Raw genomic sequence first — 23526 nt, 5'->3', positions numbered from 1 at the left:
TCCAATATGGAGCCATGAGCTACTACAATCAATCCATATGTTGTAGAGAGACTATTTGCAAAAAGCCAATTCCTACAAATCCATGTATCCCATCTTTGAAATCTTTAACATCTTTCCTCCTCAACATCCAGGTATCCAGTCTTTGAAATCTTTGACATCTTTCCTCCTAACTTTTTCATGAGCTTGTACTCAACTGTATCACACTAGGAAATACTTTGCGGAGAATGACAACAAACGATCTTTACAACCCAATTTATTTGCCATTGCAGCATATAATTGAGGAGGTAGCAGAAGGAGTCCTTACCAGAGTACTCTTTTCAAATAATAGTGCAGTAAGGCCTCAAAAAAGAGTATTACATGCCTTAAGTAAACTTACCAATTTTTAGCTCTCGGTCAAATCTTCCAGGTCGACGTAAAGCTGGATCAATAGCCTCAACTCGATTTGTTGCTGCAATCACGAGCACACCCTGAAGATACTCCCCTCCACCATCCATCAGAGTCAAGAGAGCTGCAACCATACGCTGACCTAGATCTTCTCCCCCTTCTGTACGTTGAGGAGCAATAGCATCCAGCTCATCTATAAAAACCTTTCCCAAAATCATATCACCAACACAGAACCCAAAGTTAATTTAGTTAGAAAGAATTAAGGGAAAAGGGAGCTACCACAGATGGAGCTGCAGCCCGAGATGCCTCAAACACTCTTCGAAGAGCAGCCTCACTCTCACCATAGTACTCACTCACTATTTCAGGTCCATTTATCACCATAGTACTCACTCACTATTTCAGGTCCATTTATCATGAAAATCCTTACTCCAGCTTCCTTAGCTGATGCAAGAGCAAGAGAAGTCTTGCCTGTTCCTGGAGGTCCATGAAGAAGCACACCACGTGGGGGCTGTAGCCCTAGCCTGAGAATAGCTTTGAGGAATAAATTAAGAAGCTCATCAGAAAGGGAAAATAACAAAACCTTAGCATTTTCAGTATGAGTGAGATTGCCTGCTTGGTGTATGAATCAAACAGTACCACTAATAAGTTACCAAGGCTGTGTTCCATTACGATTTTTTTTTAAAACAAAGGATTATGGTATATTTCAACTACCTCACCTTATCTCATGAACCCAAGTTTGCCTAGATCCTTAACAATAATCCACTAGTTAGGTTCAGAGATTCTTAAAACCGCCCCCGTAGTTGTAGAATAATGTTCAAGTTTGCACTGCAATTGCAATAGTTTTGGCTCTTAAATTACACACTATAAAAACCAATAACAAATTAAATTACATGAAAGCGTATAAGTGATGGCTAGGATTACTAGGCTCTAGCATTTCCCTATGTTTAATTATGGCCCCTGTTAACTTGAAGCTTACAAGCTCGGACCACACCACAATATTTGCAAGTCCATCAATAGGCATTGGTTCTATCCATGGCACTTTCTCAACGTGAGAGTTGTGTAATATGAGGGCTTCATGAAGAGTACAGGTAGGGGAAGGGAAAGAAGAGGAGGTAAAGGAAGAGGAAATAGAAATAGAGCTACACATAGGGGATGAGATGGAAGAGGAAGAAGACGATGTAGATAGAGATAGGTAGACAAAGGGAGGAGAGAGAAGAGTAGAGGAACTTGTAAGAGAAAGGTAGAAGAACAATAAGTGGTAAGCAAGGTAGAGGTAGAGGTAGATGAGGATGAAGAGGAGGAGGTTAAAGCAAAAAAGGAAGAGGCAAGAAGTCACCTTTTTCAAGCAGACACTTTTCCACAAAAAAAAGGGGGATAAAAACTTTGCTGTTGGAATCGGATGAATATCATACGAATCGTATACATCCGATCAGACTGGACAGATTGTACTATATGGATCCATCTGCAGACGGAATGCAACTATGGGATCAAGAGCAAAATTAACGTAATGAATCACCCTTTTTTTGTCAAGAATGGCTAACACTAGTCAAAACAAACTACTGAAAAACAATCAGGAGACAGATAATGCAGACTGGAATACTTTCAGTAATGAATACAAAGCATGAGCCACAAGTTTGAGCAACTTGGTAGAAGGAAACAGAATATGCAGACTGGAAAATTTTCATGAATAACAACACAGTATGAGCTCTAAGTTTGAGCAATTTAGAATTCAGTGAGAAGGAAATCCAATCACAAGCTAATATGAAGTATAAGGAGAAAAGAGAAGCGACACATGAGTTAGCTCTGAACCATAGTTATCGAGAAAATGAACAATCAGATTTTGAAACTTTATCTAACTTTACAAACTCTTTGAGCTTAAACTGAGTTTCAAGCTCCCCACATGAGAATTTGATAGCTCTGCATGACACACAGCAATATTCATACAGTGAAGCAAGAAAACATGCGGGTACAGATGCACAGACACACAAGTATATAGTTGGCATCATATCTTGTATTTGATATTCAAGGAGTGAATGCAAAAACAAGCTGTATCTCTAATGTTCAAAAGTACTGGGTGGAAAGTGCCAATGTGTTAGAGCATGTTCACATAGAAGAACACATAGGTGTAAACCCTCCCCCCCAGGCCCGGGGCAATAGAACAATGTGAACAGATGCAAGGTCAGTGGATCAGTCCCCAAAAGGGCATAAGCCCAAAGCCTCATGAGAGCCTTCAAACTTGTCTCAAGTAAAAGTGTATGTGATCATATATGCCTCGTTGTCTTGTGTACACACATGCAGCAAGTTGACCTCACCAACATGAAGCCGTTTGCTAATATAGCTATAATGCACCTAAGTGTACTTTGAACATGAAAATTGGATTTCTTGCAATTATCATAGTACATACTATTTTAAAATTTCAAATGAGTGTCAATGACAACTACATACATTGATCACTTAATGGGTATCTAAGCCATTCACATCCCAAAGTAGAAGTAAAAGTTGCCTTGTATTCAGCCTCATAGGTAGAAGTGACCACCCATGTATATTTCTTATTTTTTGACTGCGAAATACATAAATCATGGGCATCCTAGTCTCAGAGCATTGTAAAGATACAGTAGGGTTTGCAGAAAAAACACGAAGTATGCAAACACAACTGAGAAATCACTTAGATAAGGCCAACAAAAAAATGACAAAATGAATGCTAGAAAGGAACTTCAATTAACAAACCAAGCTCACTAGGTACATGATACAAGGAATGCTAAAGGAACAATTGACTAACAACCACATTCTCGTGCAATAGGCTGAGGGAAGCTAGATGATGGTGTTTAACTCCAACAAATCTCAAATGCAGCAAACTATCAAAACCAATGCCAAAATTGATGGGGATTGCTTCCTGAATTCCACTCTCAGTTACAGTATTTTGCCCTCGCATGTGAGCATTGGAGTCATGTCATTGACTGCTATGCAACATGAGATCGCACTCAATGTATCAATCTCAACTTTGAGCTTTAGGAGTTTTCCATTAAGAAAGGGGATGATCTGACAATCAAGTTGGCCAAATATCAATAGTTACTCGCTAAGTTTGCCAAAAGAATAGATTTTGCACATGCTCCTAGAGATCAAGCCATGTAGATGAGGAGTTTCGTACCAAAGCCTAGGGTCTTCCACCTAAAGAACCACTGCAATTGCCTCCACTATTACTAGACAATCCAATGGGGCTATGCCTCCTACTGCCCCATCTACTCCTTCTGGCGCAATTGCCACTAAACATGTGGCACAAAAATAGACTCAAAAGCCCATTTCTTTCACTACCCTAAAGTAATAGCTTATTGGTCTGCTAGTTCCTCACCTATTGCACTATTTACATCCATTCCAGGGTCTTGTCTTGCACCCTACCCTAGGCACACTTTCCCACCTCATCATGCATTTCATTGGCAACAACATATGTGTTGATGGCCACACCATTAGGCTCACACTTCTCTAGGTCCCTTCGGACACCCTAGGTTAGTCTATCATTTCTCTAGGTCTTTAGTCCCTTGCTATGTTCACTCGTACACTCATTGCACATCTTTCATTTAGCTTTACTTTCTGCTTTGGTTTGCTTTGGAGCATCTTACTACTTACCTTTGTTTTGCAAATTCTAATCTCTTTTGCAAGGTTATTATATTTTAGAGCAAGGCCAAAATGCAAGATTGCATCATTCCTTCCTAAGCTGAGATGTTTTTGACCTCATTCTTTATGGTGCTTTCCACTATTTTCTTTCCTTTGTCCTTCTTCTTACTCTTAGGTTACTTTTTTTCTTCCTCCTCTTCAAAGTCAAATTTTGCATTGCTACAGTCTGCTTCTAGGTCAGAATCAGAAGTGGATTCACTACTATCATCATGTTCTTGTTTTGGGATGGAGTTACCGGATTTTTTTCTTTCCTAACTTTTCTTTCAACAAAAACTGCTCTAGTAGAAGAGCTTTCTTATAAAGTGGATCAATATTATTACCCAATATAACATCGAAAGTGAATGCTTTTGGGCATCATTCCTTTTGTGGTTTCATCTTCCTAGGAGATTTGCTCTTCTACCAACATGGAGGCTTCCCTCCCAAGGCGGATTGTGATGCATCTCCTAATGCTATCATGGTGGTGTCTTCTACCTTGCTCTTCCAGTCATGGTGCTTCATCCTCATCCTAATGTTCATCTTCATGGTTCTCAATATCACACAAAGGCCCAGATCATGCTCCTCTAGCTCCTTCGACCTCGACATCTAGGGTTGAGAGGGAGTTCCTACCCTCTTTGGTATTCTACAGATTTGGTATTCGTCTTCGACATCGCCCTTCCTTCCTTGTTGTACCTCCCCGTTGCATTGCATGAACATTATCATCTTTGTGCTAGGGTGCTTAGGCATGTAAACAATTTCCAAACAAGGGATACTATCCAAGTGGCACCTGGTACATGCACATTCTCATCATGTAGCATACTACTATGCATCTCATTGTGCAAAGCACACTTAGACGCATCCTGAGCGCTCTCCACCAACAGTTCTTTACCACCACATCACCATACTTCTTTACCCCTTTCCCATCAACACCCACGAGTAGTTAGGATGGCTTGTCTGTTTTGTGATGTGTTGGATCTAACCATCCCTTTTCATTCTCCCCACAAGGCACAGCTACTTGAAAGGTCGCAGACCATCTCTATTCTCACCCAAAAAAAAAAAAGGAGTTCGAATGTGGTTCCATCCACCTTTGCAAGTCATGGTAGACCATTAGAAAGTTGACAAGCACCCTTCGTCCAATACCTTGCCTCTCTAGGGTAGTCACTTAGGCTCCCTTGGTAAGATAACCATTGCCTCCATAGTCTTGGTAGGCCACTGGGCAACCAATGTGCACCCTTTGTCCAATGCCGCAACTGCTTTGGGATGAAACCCCTTCGAGTAAAAATGGGCTTGAGCTTGGGCTTGAAAGGGAGTGTGAAGCTAAAAATTCATTCCATACTAATTAGCTCTTTAAGATAGCCCCAAAACATGTAAATTACCAAAAGTTTCATTAAACAGGGAGCGGGAGCAGTTCTAGAGAGTTTGTGTCCCACATGCAAAACCCTAATTTAGGGGGATTCTTCTACATTTATAAATAGACCAAATGGTTTACGCTATCACCCAACCTCCAACTGTTGTCGATGATCAGCTGCCATCATCTTCAACCAGTCATTTGTGTGTTTTTAGCACTTTTCTTCATCAACCTCTTCTCCAACTGGTGGTTACTGCACTCAGGATCTGTCGTCGATGGAGAACAAACATCAACACCTTCTTCAGCCCGCTCCCATGAGAGCTATCGACAAATGGACAGCTCTGCCCTTGAGCATCCTATATATTCTCTCATTCATTTATAGCATTGATTCATTCACTTCAACGTTCTCTTTCTTCTCTGTTTGTGTTTGTGTTTTTGCATTTTGCATTTTGGGCTTGTGTTTATTGCATTACTGTCTAATTTATTGTGTATTAGTCATGTTCATACATTCTATGTTTTTTGTATGCAAACCCTAGCATGTCTTCACAATTTTCTTTACAACAATCATAGTTGAGGTTCTTGATAGGAAGACTAGTTTAGTAATTGCTCATAGTGAGGTACAATCTAGCGCCCTATATCAAATGACCAATTTCTCTCTAGCCTAGAGCTGAAGGCTTCCAATTCCATAAAGCGCATAGCCTGGCTATTACCAAGAATCCTATGAATGAGAAACGCCTTTGGCAATTTCGCTTAGGATACCTTGGGTTTAACTCTCTTTACAAGCTATCATGTTGTTAGATGGTTGAATGCCCTCCATGACTAAAACTATCAAAGGATGTTTATAAACCACGTTAGATGGAGAAACATCGTCACACACCATACCCTCAACAAACCACTCATAGAGCTCAAGTGTCCCTTTGGTTTATTTATATTGATCTTAGCAAACCAACATCCACTACTATCTTAATTGGAGCATTATACTTTTTTCTACTAATAGATGACTTTTGGAGATATATGTCCATATACTCCTACAAGTCAAATCTGAAGTCTTCTCATATTTCTTCACATGGGTATGATTAGTGCAAAATCAATTAGGTGCATGTATTGGGGCATTGAGGAGTGACAATGGCGGTGAGTTTATCTTCCACGAGTTTTCTAAGTTTTTTCAAAAGCATGACATCCAACACCAACTAACCTCTATCAACTCTCCTCTCAAAAGAGAGTTGCAGTGTGTGGTAGAAACTGAACTATGATGAACATGGCATGCTCAATGTTGTTCATAGCAGAGCTCCCAAGGGGCTCGCCTATGGTCTAATGTCACCAAGATGGGAATTTTTGAAGCTTTGCTTAGCATTTGAGTTAGTTGTTAATCCAATGTGCAAATATGAGGTGCACATGTGATATGCAAGTTAATTATTTCACAATGACAAGCCAAGAACCCTAAGAAGTCAATGGGTGTCAAAGGCAAAATTTTGTAACAAGTTATGTTAGTCCAGTGGTAGGCACTGCCTCACCCTACTATAAGTGTCCGCCTACTCAAAGTGCCAACCCTACCCTAAATCAACTCTAATCTGCCTTGATAGCATCTAGTCAAGAGAAAGGTTGGGAAGAACAAGCTCTACATTTAGAGTGCCACAAGGGTGAGAAACATGTCCAAACAACGTTGAAAATCCACATGCAAGCACTAGTTCAATATGAATAAACTCTTACCTACCCTAACCAACATTTATCTTAATTCAAATTTAGCTTTGATCAACAAACTCTTTGCCAATAAAAGAGAAAGAGAAATCCAACAATGCTTCTCCAAATAGCAAATCAAATGGAGAACATGATGGATCAAGACTCTCGTCTCTTGTTAGCAGCCATGTGTGTCTTTTGTGGTCATCTCTTGCCTATGAGCATCAGCCTGAGTCGGACAAGGACATTAGGAGCTTTGACATTGTACTTGTTGTAAAGAAATGCCCTAACACAAAAACATAAACAAAAGCTGTACGACAAAGCACAAACTGATAAAAGAACACAATTAGGGTTAGGATAACTCAGAGACAATGAACAGAGTGAATAAATGAAGTGATATAACTACTAAATAATACAATGAATGAATACTGAACCTCAAACTCCTGTATCTCAAGGACCAAGGCAGGGGTAATAAGCTAGAGAGTGTGTCGTACTCCGAACGAATCCCGAATCGCAACAAGACAGCCTCTGAATGTCGAGCACCAACAAACGCAGCAATGAGAAGCTAGACCTGATACAAACAGCAAAAAGGAGAGAGAAAGACAAAAAAACGCACGTAGCAAGTGAGAGAAAGACTAAAAATGCAAGCAGCACGACTATGATGACGTGGCAAGCTGTACGGCAGCAAGTCTGCACAGGAACAGCAACCACCTGGGTGGAATCAACTCCAAACTGCGTGAAGAGGGCTGGAAATCAGGCACCAATTGATGGAGACAGCAATGGACAGCTTCGACTGAGATGTCCTCCACGAACTGGACGTGGGCAACAAGCTGAAACACCTGAAATCTGCAAAAACGAGATTAGAGAAGAGTGAAGGACTAGCTGCCTATTTATAGAAAATTAGGGTTCTAGATCCTCTCCCACTTAACTCTCTCGATCCGCTCCCCAATTTAGAGTTTTGGCTAAAATAAGCCTAAAATAAGCATGTTTTGGGGCTGTTTAAGTGGCTAAGTGCATTTCTTAGCACAACACCCCCTCTCAGACCCAAAATAGAGCTAGAAAAGTAGGCCAACCTAAATTTTAATTTACCCCAAGGCATCCCACCCCAAAGTAGCTAGGGCATCGGACAAAGGGTGCACGTCGGCTACCTAGTGGCATACCAAGACTACAAGGACGATGGTTATCTTACCAAGGGAGCCCAAGTGATCACCCCAGAGAGGCTAGGGCATCGGACAAAGAGTGCTCGATGGCTCCCAAGGGCCTACCAAGTCCTACAAAGACGGATGGAAACAACATTGGACTTGTTTTGTGTGTTTTTTTTTTTTTTTTAATTAAGTGTTTTGAAAATACATGAGTAATATAGGGGCAGCGGCCGATTAAGTGACAGATAGAAAAAGATAAAGAGAGTTTTAAACCCAAGTCATTCACAAAACTAGCAAGCCAATCCCTCACACTGACTAGGATAAGTGCCTAAGGATGATAAAAGCGTGTGTGCCAATCATGTGGTGAATATGGAAAGGCAAAAAAGATAATGGTGGGCTTAGCAAGACAAGCAAAGCAAGCAAGGATAGGAAAACTGCTTTTAGGAGAACTACCATGTGTTATGCCACGAATATGGTGGATCCTAGAGTCAACCACTCCAAAAGACCGAAGAGGGATAAATGCGCACAGATGCGTGTTTACATGAATAGAATACCAATGCATGGGGTAATGCAAAGGGAGATGCAAAATTTCATGCTCATGCAATATGCTATGCAGCGGTGCTACTTGGACAGTGCCCTCGCAGAGGAATTGTTCACTTGTCCAAGTGCCCTTTTACAATCAAGTCATCCTGACAGTACACATGAAGTTACAAATGTCCATAATACAATACAAAAGAATTAATGAATGTAGTGTCTAAAAACTGTAAGCATCATCACTATCACGATCAAGAGTAGAAGCCGCCCCTTCTCAAACTGGAAGGAAAAGTAAGAGGGAAGCACCCTCTCCCCGTCATGTTGAAGAAATAGGGGAGGGTGTACCCAAGCCGATCGGAAGCAGGTACTGAAGAACCGGCCGGTTCACCACTTTGGTCAAAATATCTACAAAATTATCTAATGAAGGCACAAACTCTAGGCGAATAGTATCTAGCTCAACCTGCTCTTGGGAAAAGTGAAAGTGGACTCCCACATGCCGCATATGTGGTGTGATGATCGGATTGCCGGCAAGGGCAATGGCGGGCTAGTTGTCGCAATAGACAACTGTGGTAGAGACACAAGGAAAATGAAGTGCCACCAGTAAACTCCTCAAATAGATGGCCTCAATGGTGTCATCGAAGAGAGCCCGGTACTCAGCCTCGACCGAGGAAGCCACTACCGTCTGCTGCTTACGGCTGGACCAAGAAATGGAAGCCGTGCCCAAGGTAAAGAGATAGCCGCCATGGGAATGCCGGGTATTAGGATCTCCTGCTCAATCAAAATCAGTGTACCCCTACAAACATAGACTAGAACCATATGTCAGGCCATAAGAATAAGTACACTGTAAATAATGCAGGACACGAAGACATGCAATCCAATGTGACATCCTAGGTGCTATGAAATACTGACTGAGTACGCTAATTGAGTAAGCTAAATCTGACCTAATGTGAATTAACCAAAGAAGTTTTCCTACAACAAAGCAATAGGTATTGCATGTGTCATTTCCATGATTGTCTGATTTCTACGCTCTACGACTCCATTCTAAGAGAGAGAGTTAGTAGAGGTGAGCTGGCGAGAGATGCCATGCTTCTGTAGAAACTCGAAAAACACGTGGGAGATGAACTCACCACCAGTATCACTCCTCATGCAACCGACACAACGACCAGTTTGGTTATGAACCAACAATACCCAAGCAGAAAAATATATGAAAGCATCTGACTTATGCTTGAGAAAGTACACCCACATGTATCTCAAACGATCATCCACAAAAAAAAGAAGTACAGCACGCCATTCAAGGCGGCAGTGGATGTCGTCCCACAAAGATCAACATGAAGCAATCTAAGAGACACCTCAATTCTATGTGAGGTCTGCTGAGAAAATGGGATACGGTGCTGCTTCCCGAGCTGACAAGCTTTACAGACATCTCGAGCTAGCTTCAAGCGTAGAAGGCCCTCAACTAGCTCACGGCATGACAACTCATAAAGTGAGTCATAACCAAGATGCCCTACACGAAAATGCCATAGATTCTCATTGTTCGTAGGCTCCCGAGATGTGGCTAAGACTTGGAAGCTATGGAACACGGAGCCCTTGGCTGTCAGCTCGGTCAAAAAGTCAATCATGTGGTATAGGCCATTAGGATGTGCCTCACCGCGAGCAATCACTAAACCAGTCTGAGAGTCGAGCATCTCGACTGTGGTCGCTGTAAAGAGAACCGCTCAACCCAACCGACAAAGCTACTGAACAGATAACAAGTTCACCCCAAGCTGAGGGACATGATATACATTGTCCAGCATAGCCAGATCCGGACCCTTGTCAGTGGCAAAACTAACGCAACCTTGAGCCTGAAGCTTAACCGAGGAGTTGTTTTCTATATGGACCGGTCCGCTTGCAGGGGCTTGAGAACGGAAAATGTCCGCTATAGGAGTAATATGATGTGTAGCTTCACTGTCCACAATCCAAACAAGAGCTGAAGTGCTCGGCTGTGACAACTGGGCCTCTGCGGTAACCTCATCAGGAGGCAACTCACAGATGTGACCAAGACTCGCATCTGATGTCTCTATGGAGACGATGTGGGCCTCTGCAAACCAATCAGACAAGCCCTCTGGAGTTGAAAACATTGTCGACTGAGATGGCTGAGCGGTGACAGGACGACTCTGACCTTTAAACTGCCCCTTGCCATCACCCTGCCTTTCTTGCTGGGGGTTGCCCAATTGAGGGGCAGGAGTCCAAGACTTAGGTTTTGGTGTTGTGCCTCTTGTCTTTGGTCAATACTCGTCATCAAAATGACCAGCCTTTTGACAATGTTGACAATACCTATTCTTCTTAGGTACATTCTGCCACCCAAGTTTGAGAGATTGGGATGTTTCTTGTGATTTTCCGGATGGATTTTGATTTTGATTTTTGATTTTAAGTGGAGATTTGGTTTTGTTTTCCCTTCCCTTGTTGCCCTTTCTGAGAATGAGTAATAAGAGCCCCCTCTGAAGAGGAATTCATATGAAACGATCGAACAACCGTGTAACGCAACAGCTAACACTCAAATTCATAGAATGTAGGCATGGTAGGTTTTGAAACTATGCCTTCCACAAAATTAAGGTATTTCCTGGGGAGTTTATTTAGAAACAATGTGATCTGATCGTCAGAGTTAGGAGTCCCCGTAGTGGAAAATTCAGCAAAGAGACGCCGATCCTCAGCCAACTTGACTTTCAAGTCATCCGGATCAGTGATTTTGAAAAGCTAAAGCTCATGGTCAGGATTAAAAGCCTATCGCTCTGACGCCAAGTCAAAATGCTGAAGCTGAGAATGAAACTCAGATATTAAGCCCTGCATCAGCTCGACAATAGCGAATGCATTCCTAGCTTTCCATGAGCGAACAACCTCGTATGAAACAAATGCGGGATCGGGTTGGAATTCCAACCCCTGCACAAGATCCCATAGGTTCTGGGAGTCAAGGACATGTCTCATCAAGCTCGACCAAGTAGTAAAGTTTGACCCATTAAAACAAGTCTTGTCATTAAATGCATGCTTGGCAAAAGATGAGCTAGAACCATGAGGTGTTGAGTAGGTAGGGTAAGATGAATGTGAGGGAGAAGATTTTGGAGGATAAGATGGTGGAGGTGAATGTGTCTAATAAGAAGGAGTAGAAGAGGGAAAAGATGGGTAGGTAGAAGTAGGTTGTGAGTATCCAATGAGTGCCGATTGAGGTGGAGACACTGGAACATGAATGTTTCCATAAGGTGCCAGTGTAGATGGAGGCACTGGGACGCGGAAACCCTGTCCAAAGTGAGGTCGGGGCACAACAGTATGACCAAAAGATCCACTAGGTAAAGCCATGGAGGCAAATTGTGGAGTCAACTGATCCATACTCGGGAGAGACTAGGGGGGATACCCAGGCTGCAATGATCCCGAAAGTGTACATGAAGTAAATGGAACACCACCCGCCGGAGGTAAGGATGAGGTCCTAGAGGATGTGCCTATGTTTCCCTAACCCCCCAGTGTGATGTGTGATGCGACATAAGGTGTCTGAAATGAAAAAGTGAATGGTGTGAAAGGAAGTGGAGAAGCAACGGATGAATGTGGTACAATGGGTGGGTTTTGAAAATGAGGTGTATGAGATGCAGTTGTATTTTGATCATTTTTATCATTTAATGATTGGAAATGAAAATGTAAAGATGATGATGCACCATACAATGAAGAAAAAGAAACACCAAATTCATTTTGGTTTTGTGGAGTAGATGGAAAAGAAAAAAGGGTAGAAGAAGAGATACCTGGCTTTCTCTTATAATCCCCACAATGTGTGTTAACATGCAAGAATTGGTCCTCAAGAGAACCTTTTCTGTAGTCAACAGACTGGACTCTTTCTTCCACATGATCTCTACGATAATATTGCAAAGCAGAAGAGGTAAAAGAAGAAGGAACAAAAGACGAATCTAAAGTACCTTGCACCAGAGTGGACGGAAGAGGATAAAAGAAAGAAACATACTCCGAGTCTTGTTCTCCAAGAGGGGAAACCATCCCTAATGGAGGTCTCGACGGCCCTGCAACATCATCAGATTTACATGCAACATTTGAAGAGAGAAATTTATGCATACCTTCATTTAGAAGCTTTTCTTGAAGGGCAATCCTTCAATCGAGCTTCTCAATCTTCTTTCGTCTATAAGCTATGATCAATTTGTATTGTTCAGAGGTCAGCTTGCGTAGCTTTTATTCCATGTAATCAAAAGTGTCTTCCACCATGTCGAAACTTTGTGGAGCAAGCTGATCGGCCCACTCCCGCTCGATTCTCGGCATAGTTGGTTTTGAAGACAATCGCTGTTGTGTTCGAAGTCATTTGAACATACTGTAGTTTTTGCTTCTTGTGTAGAGCTTTCAGATCAAAGGCCTAGGTTTCTCAGAGAGTACCAGACTCTGATACCATATAAAGAAATGCCCTAACATAGAAACATAAGCAGAAACAGTACGACAAAGCACAGACTGATAAAAGAACACAATTAGAGTTAGGGTTAACCAAGAAACAATGAACATAGTGAATAAATGAAGTGATATAACTACTAAATAATACGATGCTTAAACAGCAAACACACTATGTAGTCAATAAATACTGAACCTCGAACTCTTGTATCTCAAGGATCAGGGCAGGGGTAATGAGCTGTAGAGTATGTTGTACTCTGAACGGATCTCGAATCGCAGCAAGGCAACCTCCGAATGTCGAACACCAGCAAACGCAACAGTGAGAAGCTGGATCTCATGCACACAACAGTGAGGAGAGAGAAAGACAAAACGCAAACATCAGAGAAGCTGGATCAGATACAGACAATAGTAAGGAGAGAAAAAGACTAAAAACGTAGGCAATAAGTAAAAGAAAAACTAAAAACGTAGGCTTGACAGTCTGCAAGAGAGAGAAAGACTAAAAACGTAGGCAGCAGGTGAGAAAAAGACTAAAAACGCAAGCAAGACAGCCTACAGGAGAGAGAGAAAGACTAAAAACGTAGGCAATAGGTGAGAGAAATACTAAAAACGCAGGCAACAGGACTGTGATGACGTGGCAGGCTATATGGCAGCAGGTCTGCACGGGAACAGCAGTCGCCTGGCTAAAATCAGCTCCGAACTGCGCGAAGAGGGCTGAAAATCAAGTACCAACTAATGGAGACAACAATGGACAGCTTCGGCTGAGATATCCTCCGCAAACGAGGTGTGGGCAGCAAGTTGAAACACTTGAAATCTGCAAAAACGAGATTAGAGAAGAATGGAGGGCTAGTTGCCTATCTATAGAAAATTAGGGTTCTAGATCCTCTCCCATTTAACTCTCTCGATCCGCTCCCCATTTTAGGATTTTGGCTAAAATAAGCCTAAAATAAGCATGTTTTGGGGATGTTTAAGTGGCTAAGTGCATTTCTTAGCACGCAACACTTGTATGTCATTTTATGTTGTTTTAGACACTTTAGATATAGGGCACATTAGTGCATTTCTTTTTGGGCACTTTTTGCCCTATTTAGGGTTTTGCCACTTTTTGCCGATACATAGGTGACTTATCCTCCCACTCTCATTATCCATCATTGATCCTTTGTGATCAGCCAGCCCTCCTCATTCTCTCATCCCCCTTTTGCCATCTACCACCCGCACTAACACGTAGAGCTACGTGTCGGGGCTGACTATTGCAGCCTTGTACCTTGAACCATAGCAATCACATTGTTTCTTCTCTCTCTTGCATTTTCTTTGTCTCCTCTCCGTGTTCACTTTCCTCTTTTTGTTGCACTCTCACATGGTATCCGAGCCATGTGGGAGCCAAAGATCTTGAGGAGAAGCATGCTATCTACAACAAAACCAGCCATGTGCCATCCATACGTGTTGCAACCCCTGCGTTTGTCATCGTACAAGCTGGGTCACGCTATTCTTACACCCAAGCACCTTCAAACAGGCTGGGGGGCCATTCAACTAGGCAGCAATCTCTCTCACCTCAAATACTCGCCATCACAAATACATCTTTTGTTGACTCACAAATTGACGGATCTTGTACAATGGAGAACATCCCAGCGGCAGCATCTTCTTTATTTTCTTGCAAGTAATTATTGAAGGACACCTTGTTGAGACACTGCATCATTCCACACAATTTCCCTTCTTCATTCCCACTTTTGGTTTCAATTTCCATACCCAAAAAGAATTTCTAGGGTCTTCTGAGAACGTCGCAGCACTGTACGAGAGACTTCAATGGACAAGACTTGAGGCTGTTCATGCCTATATATACAACACCTCCCATTCATTCTTCAACTACTTTCACTCACTTCGTGAGTCCCCATCATCTCTCTCCTCTCTCTCCACTGTCTCCATCCCTATTTCTAGGCACCAATCTCCAACTTCCTTGGTTTGCATTCATGGTGGCAGTGGCTGTTAGCAGTCATGTTTGTCATGCCTTGTCATCTCCTGCCTGTGAGCCTCAGTCTGAGTCAGACGAGGACATTAGGAGCTCTGACATGTCTGTCATGTGTTATGATGGGGGAGGCTAGTCACTCTCGACTGGCTGTCTTAGGATGTGTATTTCTTTTTGGCCTCTTTTAGTGGGCAGCCACTGGCTGCCAGGCCACTTTTTGGTCACTGTTGTGGGGCGCCCATTTTAGGCCATTTTTAGGGTTTGCGCCCATTTTAGGGTTAGGGTTAGGGTTTGTCCTTTTGCCTATTTATAGGCAGCCCCCCTCCCCACTTGATCACTTGTCTTCTTGCGGCTTCCGACACTCCTCCTCTCCCGTGGTGGTGCTGCCATCATCATCAGCCTGATCTGGTGCCCTCACTGAGGCTTTGGGCTGCGTGCAGGGACTGATCAGTGCAGATTTCTCTTCCTTATTTTCTGCTCTCTCTCTCTCTCTCCCTCCGTGTTCGTATTCCCTCTTCTGCAGCGCACTCTCACAGTGGCTTCTTCCTCTCCAGTTAGCAACCATCCTTTCATCATGGCGACAACATCCTAAGGGTGGATTTCTTGTGTTTGACATCTTCTGTCTTCCTCCTCCACCTAGGATCCACCATCATCATCCAAGCATCAAATTTTCGGCCTATCCATTGCATTTGCCAGTCAGGAGGCTCTATCCATTTGTGTTTGCTGCATCTGGTGTCTTCTACACAACTAACGACTTCATCTCTAGCAAGTGTCAACATTTGAGTTGTTCTCTCTTACGTTTGGCACCTCACACCCTCCAAACATTTGTGTTTTGGTTCCTTGCCACTTTCGAGCCATCAAGTGTCACTCTTCCAGTTGGCACTTCCATCTTCAGACACTGCTACATTTGCATTATCAATTTCTGGCTCTTACATCTTCTCCAACGTCAATCCCCAGTAGCTCGCGTCACTCTTCAGGCATGCGTTTGCAAACTCAACAGCCTCACCCTTCAACGGCAATCTTCCTACTCCTGGCATCACCAATCATCATCCCTACATTGCAGATTCAGAGGCTCCTCTTCGACAGCAATCTCCTTGCACCAAGCAACATCACTTCATCCCTATGTTTGTAGATTCAGAGGCTTCTTCGATAGTCTCCTTGCTCCAAGGCATCCTTAGTGCTACAACACCCTTGTATGAGATTCACTTTATTATTTCATTCATTCATCTGAGTTTCTCTTCTTTTCTCCTCTCAATATTTGCCATACACACTCTAGGTTCCTTCTTGCAAACCCTATACTCTCTCTGGTTGCTCAGTCGTTTCTTGACACTCCTATGGCCAACGTGTATGCTATTGGGGGATCGTGTAATTCAAATGATTCACACTAAGCACCATCCTATCTCTGTTTCCCACTGTATTCTTTTGAGGTTTTCAATCCCCAATGGGCATTGATGGCATCTCACAAGCAGGTGCCAATCCTACCCTCTCTTCCCACATCCGACAAGCTGGATGGGACAAACCCTCTACAATCATGCCACATGGAGTACCTCCTCCACGACCATGACCTTTGGGATTTTGTTATTGTCCATATTCCCAAAACCATAAATACTCTGAACTCATGATGGTGTAACCGTGGATTCAATGACTTTATGGGACCGGTTGAATGCCAAAGCCTGCTCTTCTCTCTTTTTGAGTTATACAATTCTGTGCTTGTGCAGGTTAGACGTATCCGCACTGCTCTAGAGGTTTGGCAAAGATTGGCATCTCTCTTCCAGATCCATACATTTGGGTGTCGATTATCTCTTAAGTTGAAGCTACAACAATCATCTATCGCAGATTCCCCTATGATTAGGGATCACATCCACAAGATGGAGGAGCTACAAGATGAGCTTGCATCCCTTGGTACGGACATTTCTTCGACGGACCTAGATGTGATACTTCTCTCACATCTTTCGTCACTAACAAATGATGTATTCTACACCAATCTTCTTACTTCTCATACCTAGGAGACTCACTTGGAAGGAGCTAGTCCCATTATGCTTGAGCAGGATGCACACCACAGCAAGACTGATTCTTGCGGAGCCCATGCACATGGCCATGCTTATGCAGCTTTATCTCGAGGTACAAAACAAGCCAAGCAAAAGAAAGGAAAGAGGAAGGAGTTGAAGTCATCTTCTAACTCTAATATAGATTTTGTGGGGAAGCGAGAAGATATCCCACGTGTCCTCATTGTGGAAAGACCTTGCACCCCGAGGAGAAGTGTTGGAGCATATACCATCACCTTCATCCAAGAGCGAAGGGTGGATCTACAATGGAGCCTTCATCTACCTCTACTCCCTCACCTACTATTACCATGGAGTCAATGTTTCTTGACATTTATTGGGTGGAGGAGCCTTCTTCCACTGTCTTGTCTCCTAAGCAACCTTGGCTCATTGAAAAGTGGTGCATCGAGTCATATGACTCCCCGAGGTGATTTGTTGCAAGATCATCATCTATCAGAGGATATATTCATTGCTGATGATATTTCTTCAATGCCTATTAGTGGTGTTGGGACCTTGCGTCTTGTCTGACCGTCCCTGGAGCTCTATTCTCTCCTCTCAGTTTTTGGCCTTCCTCAATTCAAGAGCCACATTGTCCTCGCCAAGCCAACCGTCTTTGTTGAGGATTCTTCTACAAGAGCCACTTTTATGACAAGTTGGCAGGAGAGTGGGCTATCTATGCTCCATTCCCCTTTCCTTGGGCAAGACCCTTCAAGACAGCTTTCTATTGCCGCACCCATTCCCAATCGTACATGATTCATCCCAAAGTTTCATTCCATCCCCCACTATCTCCTCTAGTGGTTCCCTCATACCTCCCATCCCTTTCCAAGGGGGGTGATATTATTGGTGATGCAGTTGTGGATTTCCTAACCCTCTGTGTTTCATAAGGGGCTTGCCTTTTTTCTTCGTCATCAAGCCACCATTCCCAGCCACTTGGCCCTTGGTCCCTATTGTTTCTATGCAGCTTAAGGCACCTTCAATAATTCCTCGAAATGGTTTCATAGTTGGATTAGAGGCTTGGCTCACCCATCCCCAACTGGAGTTTTTTGGAGTAATCCATTCAAGGCCTCCTCATTTCCCTTGCCCTTTGGTGGCCTTCCATTTGATTGGATTTTTGTATGGAGAGGGGGTCTTCCTCCTTGGTTAGCATTGTTCATCAATGGACTTCATCGGCATTGGCACTCATCCTGCCACATCTCCTTTGGCCTTTCACCACATCCAGGTTCTGAGAGGGGGTGTTAGCAGTCATGTGTGTCTTATGTCGTCATCTTCTACTTGTGAACCTTAGTCTGTGTTAGATTAGGACATTAGGAGCTCTCACATAGTATTTGTCTGTCATTTTATATATTTTAGATACTTAAGATCAAGGGCACATTAGTGCATTTCTTTAATTAGGGTTTTACCAATTTTGCCTATATATAGGCAACCTACCCTCCCACTCTCATTGTCCATCATTGATTCTTCGTGATTAGCCAACTCTCCTCATTCTCTCATTCCCTTGCTACCATTTGGCACCCATGCTGATGCATAAGGCTGCATGGTGGGGTGACTGTTGTAGCCTTGTACCTTTAGCAATTGCAATCACATTGTTCCTTCTCTCTCCATTACAATGTTCACTTTCCTCTTTCCATTGCACACTCTCACACCTCTTCCAAGCAAAGAAATGGCTGCACATAGCCAGCCCAATGCTGCCACCTACTCTATGTTGCTCCACAAAAATCCCCCTCTGATTTTTCAATTACTTATAAAATGGGCCACCCCATATTTCAAAGGGGAACCCATACATTACTTATCATTGGGTTATGCAAACATTGACCCAAACTTTCATGATAAGGTTCTAACCACTCTTTTGGCCCTTCAAATAAAGTGCTACATTCTAAACTTTGGCATTTCAAGGTCCTACCCATGTCCTACATTGTCCATCATGCCCAAATCAAAGAGTGAGTTCACATGCTTGTGACAATTTATATGGTTTCTCTCAAAGCATCAAACTTGTCTCTCTATAGCACGAAGTTCCACTAGGGGACCCCTTTGGGTAATGCTTTGCATAATAACAGGTGGCTATTTTCAGAATATTTAAAGCTGAACTTACTCTTGTTTGCTCCATGTATGTCAAATGTTTTCTTGAACACCTATAGCTTTGAACATGAGAATGAGGGACTATATACAGCAAATATAGAGTTATGCAAAATTTAGTTAATAGCCCATTAATCACCCAACCATTTAGAGATATATCAAGGCTAACAAAATGGCAAAGGTGTATCACTTGGAACAAGGGGATGTAGTTCCTTATCCTTTTGGTCACTCATACTTAGGGTTTATCACTCATCTTTCTAATACACGTACACCATTACATTCCCATGAGACTACAGACAAAGCTGCAGTGTACTTCGACATTTCTTACATCGATTATACAATGTCATAAGCAACCAAAAAGTTCCCTAGCTATACCACAAGCTGGCTAACGAAAGATGGAAAGAGATGCATTTCTCAATGAGAAATACCTGATCAAACACTCTGGCTGAAGAAGTGAAAGCTTGATGATTTCCTTAAGAGTTCCAATTTCTTTGGAAAGACCCCCTAATCCAGAAAATTCCAGCATTTCTAATGATACTCCTGGATATCCAGGTCTCTCTGCATGTCCAGGACCTTCTTCATTCCTTCTTCCACCAGCAGCTTCATTCCGAGATAACTGGGTGAACTCACTGTCAGAAGTTACTAGTTGAATCTGTGTCTTGCTCCCGACGATGTATGCCCTGGGTTTCTGGGCAGATAATACAGTTGGCATGCAGTCTCCCAAGTCTGATAAAACCTCTTTACCTGATTCTCTAAGTTCCTTCTCTGAGGAACTCTTGGCATCAAGAACTTGGAAAATGCATGTTTGTCCACATACTGGAATGGAAACAAAGTTTCTTTTAAGCAAGTATCGGCCATGAAGCAGTCGATTAGCAAATCTTGCAAGCAAAGCTGCAACTTTGTCACTTCCGCTTTCCAGAATAGAAGATAATGTAAATGGCCCTTTTAAATGTCCATATTCCCCTTTTTCAACAGCCTTGCCTCTCTCTCTTGGGGCTGTCCTGAAACACAATATGCAAGATTCTCTTTTTGTTCCTTTTGAAGAATAAATCAAGCATTACCTCTTGTACACAACCCCCAACCAAACCACTTACCATTGGGTGAAATAGGTGATTCACAGCCTCTTCCTGAGGTTGAAAAACTACTTTCAAGTGTGCTTTGCAGGTGATGTTCAGGTGTTCTTTGAACTCCAGAAGAAGACCCAAGTTTAACATCAGACAAATTACACATCTCAAATGGGTAGCACTTAAGGACAAGTTCCTGGCAGTCAAGTGCACTCACTTCCTCCAATGCACTGCTCAAGAGCCTTGGGTGCCCAAGATGATGCTTTCCTTCCTCGAAAGTTATAGGACTTACATATACGTGTGACCCTGTCTCTGGAAATCCTAAAGCATAAGCAAGCTGTCTTGATAACCTTATCCCATCTTTAAGCTGCAGGAAAAAGTAGCAACATAAGATGATGCAGTTGCTGGAACACAGAAATTGAATATGGAAGCATACTGCACAATAAAAGATGCCACCAGAGATTAGTTATGCAGCAACAGTTCCAAACTTTTCTGCACACAACTAGGGTACAACATGACATTAAGAAAAGCAGTATTAAACTTCATGTTAGAACAGCTGATATACATCAGATAAGATGATGTGACATAATTGGGCGGAGCTACATTTGACGTGAATCTAAGCATTACATGGAAGCAAAGGGTGCCAAAATCGAAATTACCAAGTCAGGGGGTGGTAACACGCTAGCCTCGCTTGTTCAACAGATTTCTTATTCACAATACATTCATCGTAAGGCCTGGAAAATACCTTAACCGATACCTTGGTTGTTGAGGACAGTTCTCCTGCATGATAGGTTCATATAAAGGAGAAAAACCAATACCTTGCGGCAAGGCCACACAACTGCGATCACAAAAAAGCTGCCAGCCTCATGCGTGATGTTCTCGGGCGATTCAAACAGACAACGCTTGCTGCATAGCCATTCCAGTGACTGTACTTGAGGGATCTCTGGAGAAGGGGAGGAAGAGGTGGAAAGGAGTGGCACAGAGACCTACATTTGGAAAGAGAGAAAAAACACTGTTGAAAGTTGCTGCGGCAACGGCGCAAACTCTGCTTGTATGGATTAAATTTGCTACGGGAAAGAGGAAATTGGAGCTCCAAAGGATTTCCAGGCATAAACTCTACTCTGTTAGATTGAATATGGTGAGCGAATGAGGAGACGGAAGCGTATAAATTGCTGCAGCAAAGGACGATAAATTCTACTTGAATAAATCAAAAATTGCGAAGCGAATGAGAAAATTTTAAGCTTACGCTGACGATTTGGGAGGCAGAAAACGAGGCGGACAGCATGAGAGCTTCGGGCATCCACAGGGTGGAATTAAAGTCGCCGTCACGAGGATCCACTTCGAAGACTGGGCAGAGGAGGGGGCGCCGAGAGAGGAGCCCACGAGCGAGGGGCGAGAATGCAGGGGGAGGAGGGGCAGGAGTAGGCGGCCGATCGGGAGTGACTACTGAGGAGGATTCCCCTTCGACGACAGACTCTTTGGACGCTCTCCCGCGCCCGGCGCTCGCTCGTCGCCTGGCCTTCGACGCGCTACTCGTCGGCATGGCTATGGTTGCTTCTTCCTTAAACCTCTGTGACTGATGCGGGAACAAATGTCAAAACCTTGAAACAAGGTACATAGAGAGTTAGACTCTAAAGCACCGTGAGGTCTTATGCTGCAAATGTGGGAGAAATGTAGGCATTTTCCCATATGGGTAAAGAAACTCTTTTCCTCTATTTTACGTACCCTAGCTGAATTTTTTTAAATGAGTTTACAACATATCAAATGCCACAAGATGACTGATTTAGGGGCAATGCCCCAACTTCTTTATAAAAAGTGTAAATATCCATTGTTATTTTTTCATTTTTCTTATCATATAGAGTCGTAATGGCTTGAGAAGACTAATCCTATCAGTAGCAGGAGATGAAAGAGTTTTGTTTTTGAACATGCCCAAAATTGTACTAAACCAAATGTGCTTGATGGCCAAAGCTATAAGTACATTCCAAAGTTTGGTTGTTGTTTCATCCAAGCCATAACAATCGTCGAAGTGAGCACTTCTCATAAAGAGCAAACCATTTAGGTTAGCCTCTCTTAACCAATGTTTAATCTTCCTCCAAACAAGCTTTGATTGAGGGTAATCCCAAAAGAGGTGTCTTACATCTCTTCCTAGCTTCTACACCAAACACACCAAGGGGGAACTTGGATAATCCTTGACACCTTGGCTCTAACTAGAAGCTTGTTGATGGTGAGGTGCCAAAGAAGTGTATTCAACTTATACGAGCTAGTGACTCTCCAAACTCTACACACCCTCTTCCTCTAGGTAACCATTTTTGTGAGCAGGAAAGACTTCTTCCACTTAGCCCCTATCTTCAAAATCACTCAAGAGGAGAGACATTGGAAATCTTTCTATTCCATAGCATCCAATCTGATATTGTGGTATAAAGGGAGGTAGGCCAAGGGTCTTTAAGTCTTGAGGCCACTTTTAAAAGCCATTAAAGCTCTTTATTATTCAAGCCAAAATGCAATTGAATCCATCCCATCTCCTTCCAAGCCTTGCTATTAGCATACCACATATTGAGCTAAGTCCATAAGCCTTTCTCATGGATAGGCTTCAATAAGCAAATCGGGGGGGGGTACGGACCTTCATAGGACTTCAAGTCATAGCTTATTATGAGGCACAAAAATAGCATAGCGAAAAGGCACACGAGATATATCAATAAGGAATACTTTGTATTCATGATATAGAAAGATACAATATTGAGGTACATCTTAGAACTACACCCTTGTAACCCCGCACATGTAAGGGTTCACCACTAAGTATAGGAAATCACATGTAGAGTGGAAATCAAGCAAAGCTTAAAGTTGCCAATACTCCCTATATAGGTGTTTTTGGCTCCAACACCATGGTATAGCTACAAAGCCCGTACCCTTACAAAAGGGGGCGGGGGAGGGTTCAAAGGCATATGGAGAGAGCCTTATGCTCATGTGCAAGGGCAGGACTCCTTCACTAGAAATAAGGATCGGCCAAGAATATTCTTTTAGGATTTCATTCCATGCCTTAACAAGAGCGTGTCTAGTTGAAGACTACATGATTCTAACCAAAAGCTCGTTCCCTAAGAAATCAAATCATCTAGTGCTTGTCCAAACTCCCCCCACAATGATTGTAGTTTTTAACCAGGCTCTTATCAAGGGGGACCATGGACTATATCTTTTGAGGAGCCCAAAAAGTAGCATGTTGGCTTTGGATGGCAAGGATTCCAAGCCAATACCC

The 23526-nt window shown here is 42.8% G+C and overlaps 1 protein-coding gene across 2 annotated transcripts in view; it reads right to left on the bottom strand.

The window, feature by feature from the left end:
* Positions 1-21941, bottom strand: part of CIP111 (Cam interacting protein 111) — a 52733-nt gene extending 30792 nt beyond the window's left edge. Inside the window, exons 1-9 of one of the 2 annotated variants that reach the window (XM_087673081.1) lie at positions 21523-21941; positions 21095-21262; positions 20307-20643; positions 19641-20208; positions 7769-7903; positions 7552-7628; positions 787-915; positions 664-749; positions 377-587 (exon numbers count right to left, since the gene is read on the bottom strand). In XM_087673081.1, the coding sequence (XP_087529207.1) occupies positions 377-587; positions 664-749; positions 787-915; positions 7552-7628; positions 7769-7903; positions 19641-20208; positions 20307-20643; positions 21095-21262; positions 21523-21819 (2008 nt within the window). In that variant the 5' untranslated portion in view covers positions 21820-21941. The remainder of the gene's footprint in view (positions 1-376; positions 588-663; positions 750-786; positions 916-7551; positions 7629-7768; positions 7904-19640; positions 20209-20306; positions 20644-21094; positions 21263-21522) is intronic. The other variant, XM_087673082.1, reaches the window with a different exon arrangement.
* Between the last annotated feature and the right edge of the window lie 1585 nt (positions 21942-23526).

Source organism: Lygodium microphyllum, chromosome 30, assembly GCF_053477565.2.
Source record: "Lygodium microphyllum isolate KBCC chromosome 30, Lygodium_microphyllum_v1.1.10, whole genome shotgun sequence".
Classification (NCBI taxonomy): domain Eukaryota; kingdom Viridiplantae; phylum Streptophyta; class Polypodiopsida; order Schizaeales; family Lygodiaceae; genus Lygodium; species Lygodium microphyllum.
The sequence above is the reverse complement of the archived record's forward strand: the minus strand, read 5'-3'. Positions and strand labels throughout refer to the sequence as shown.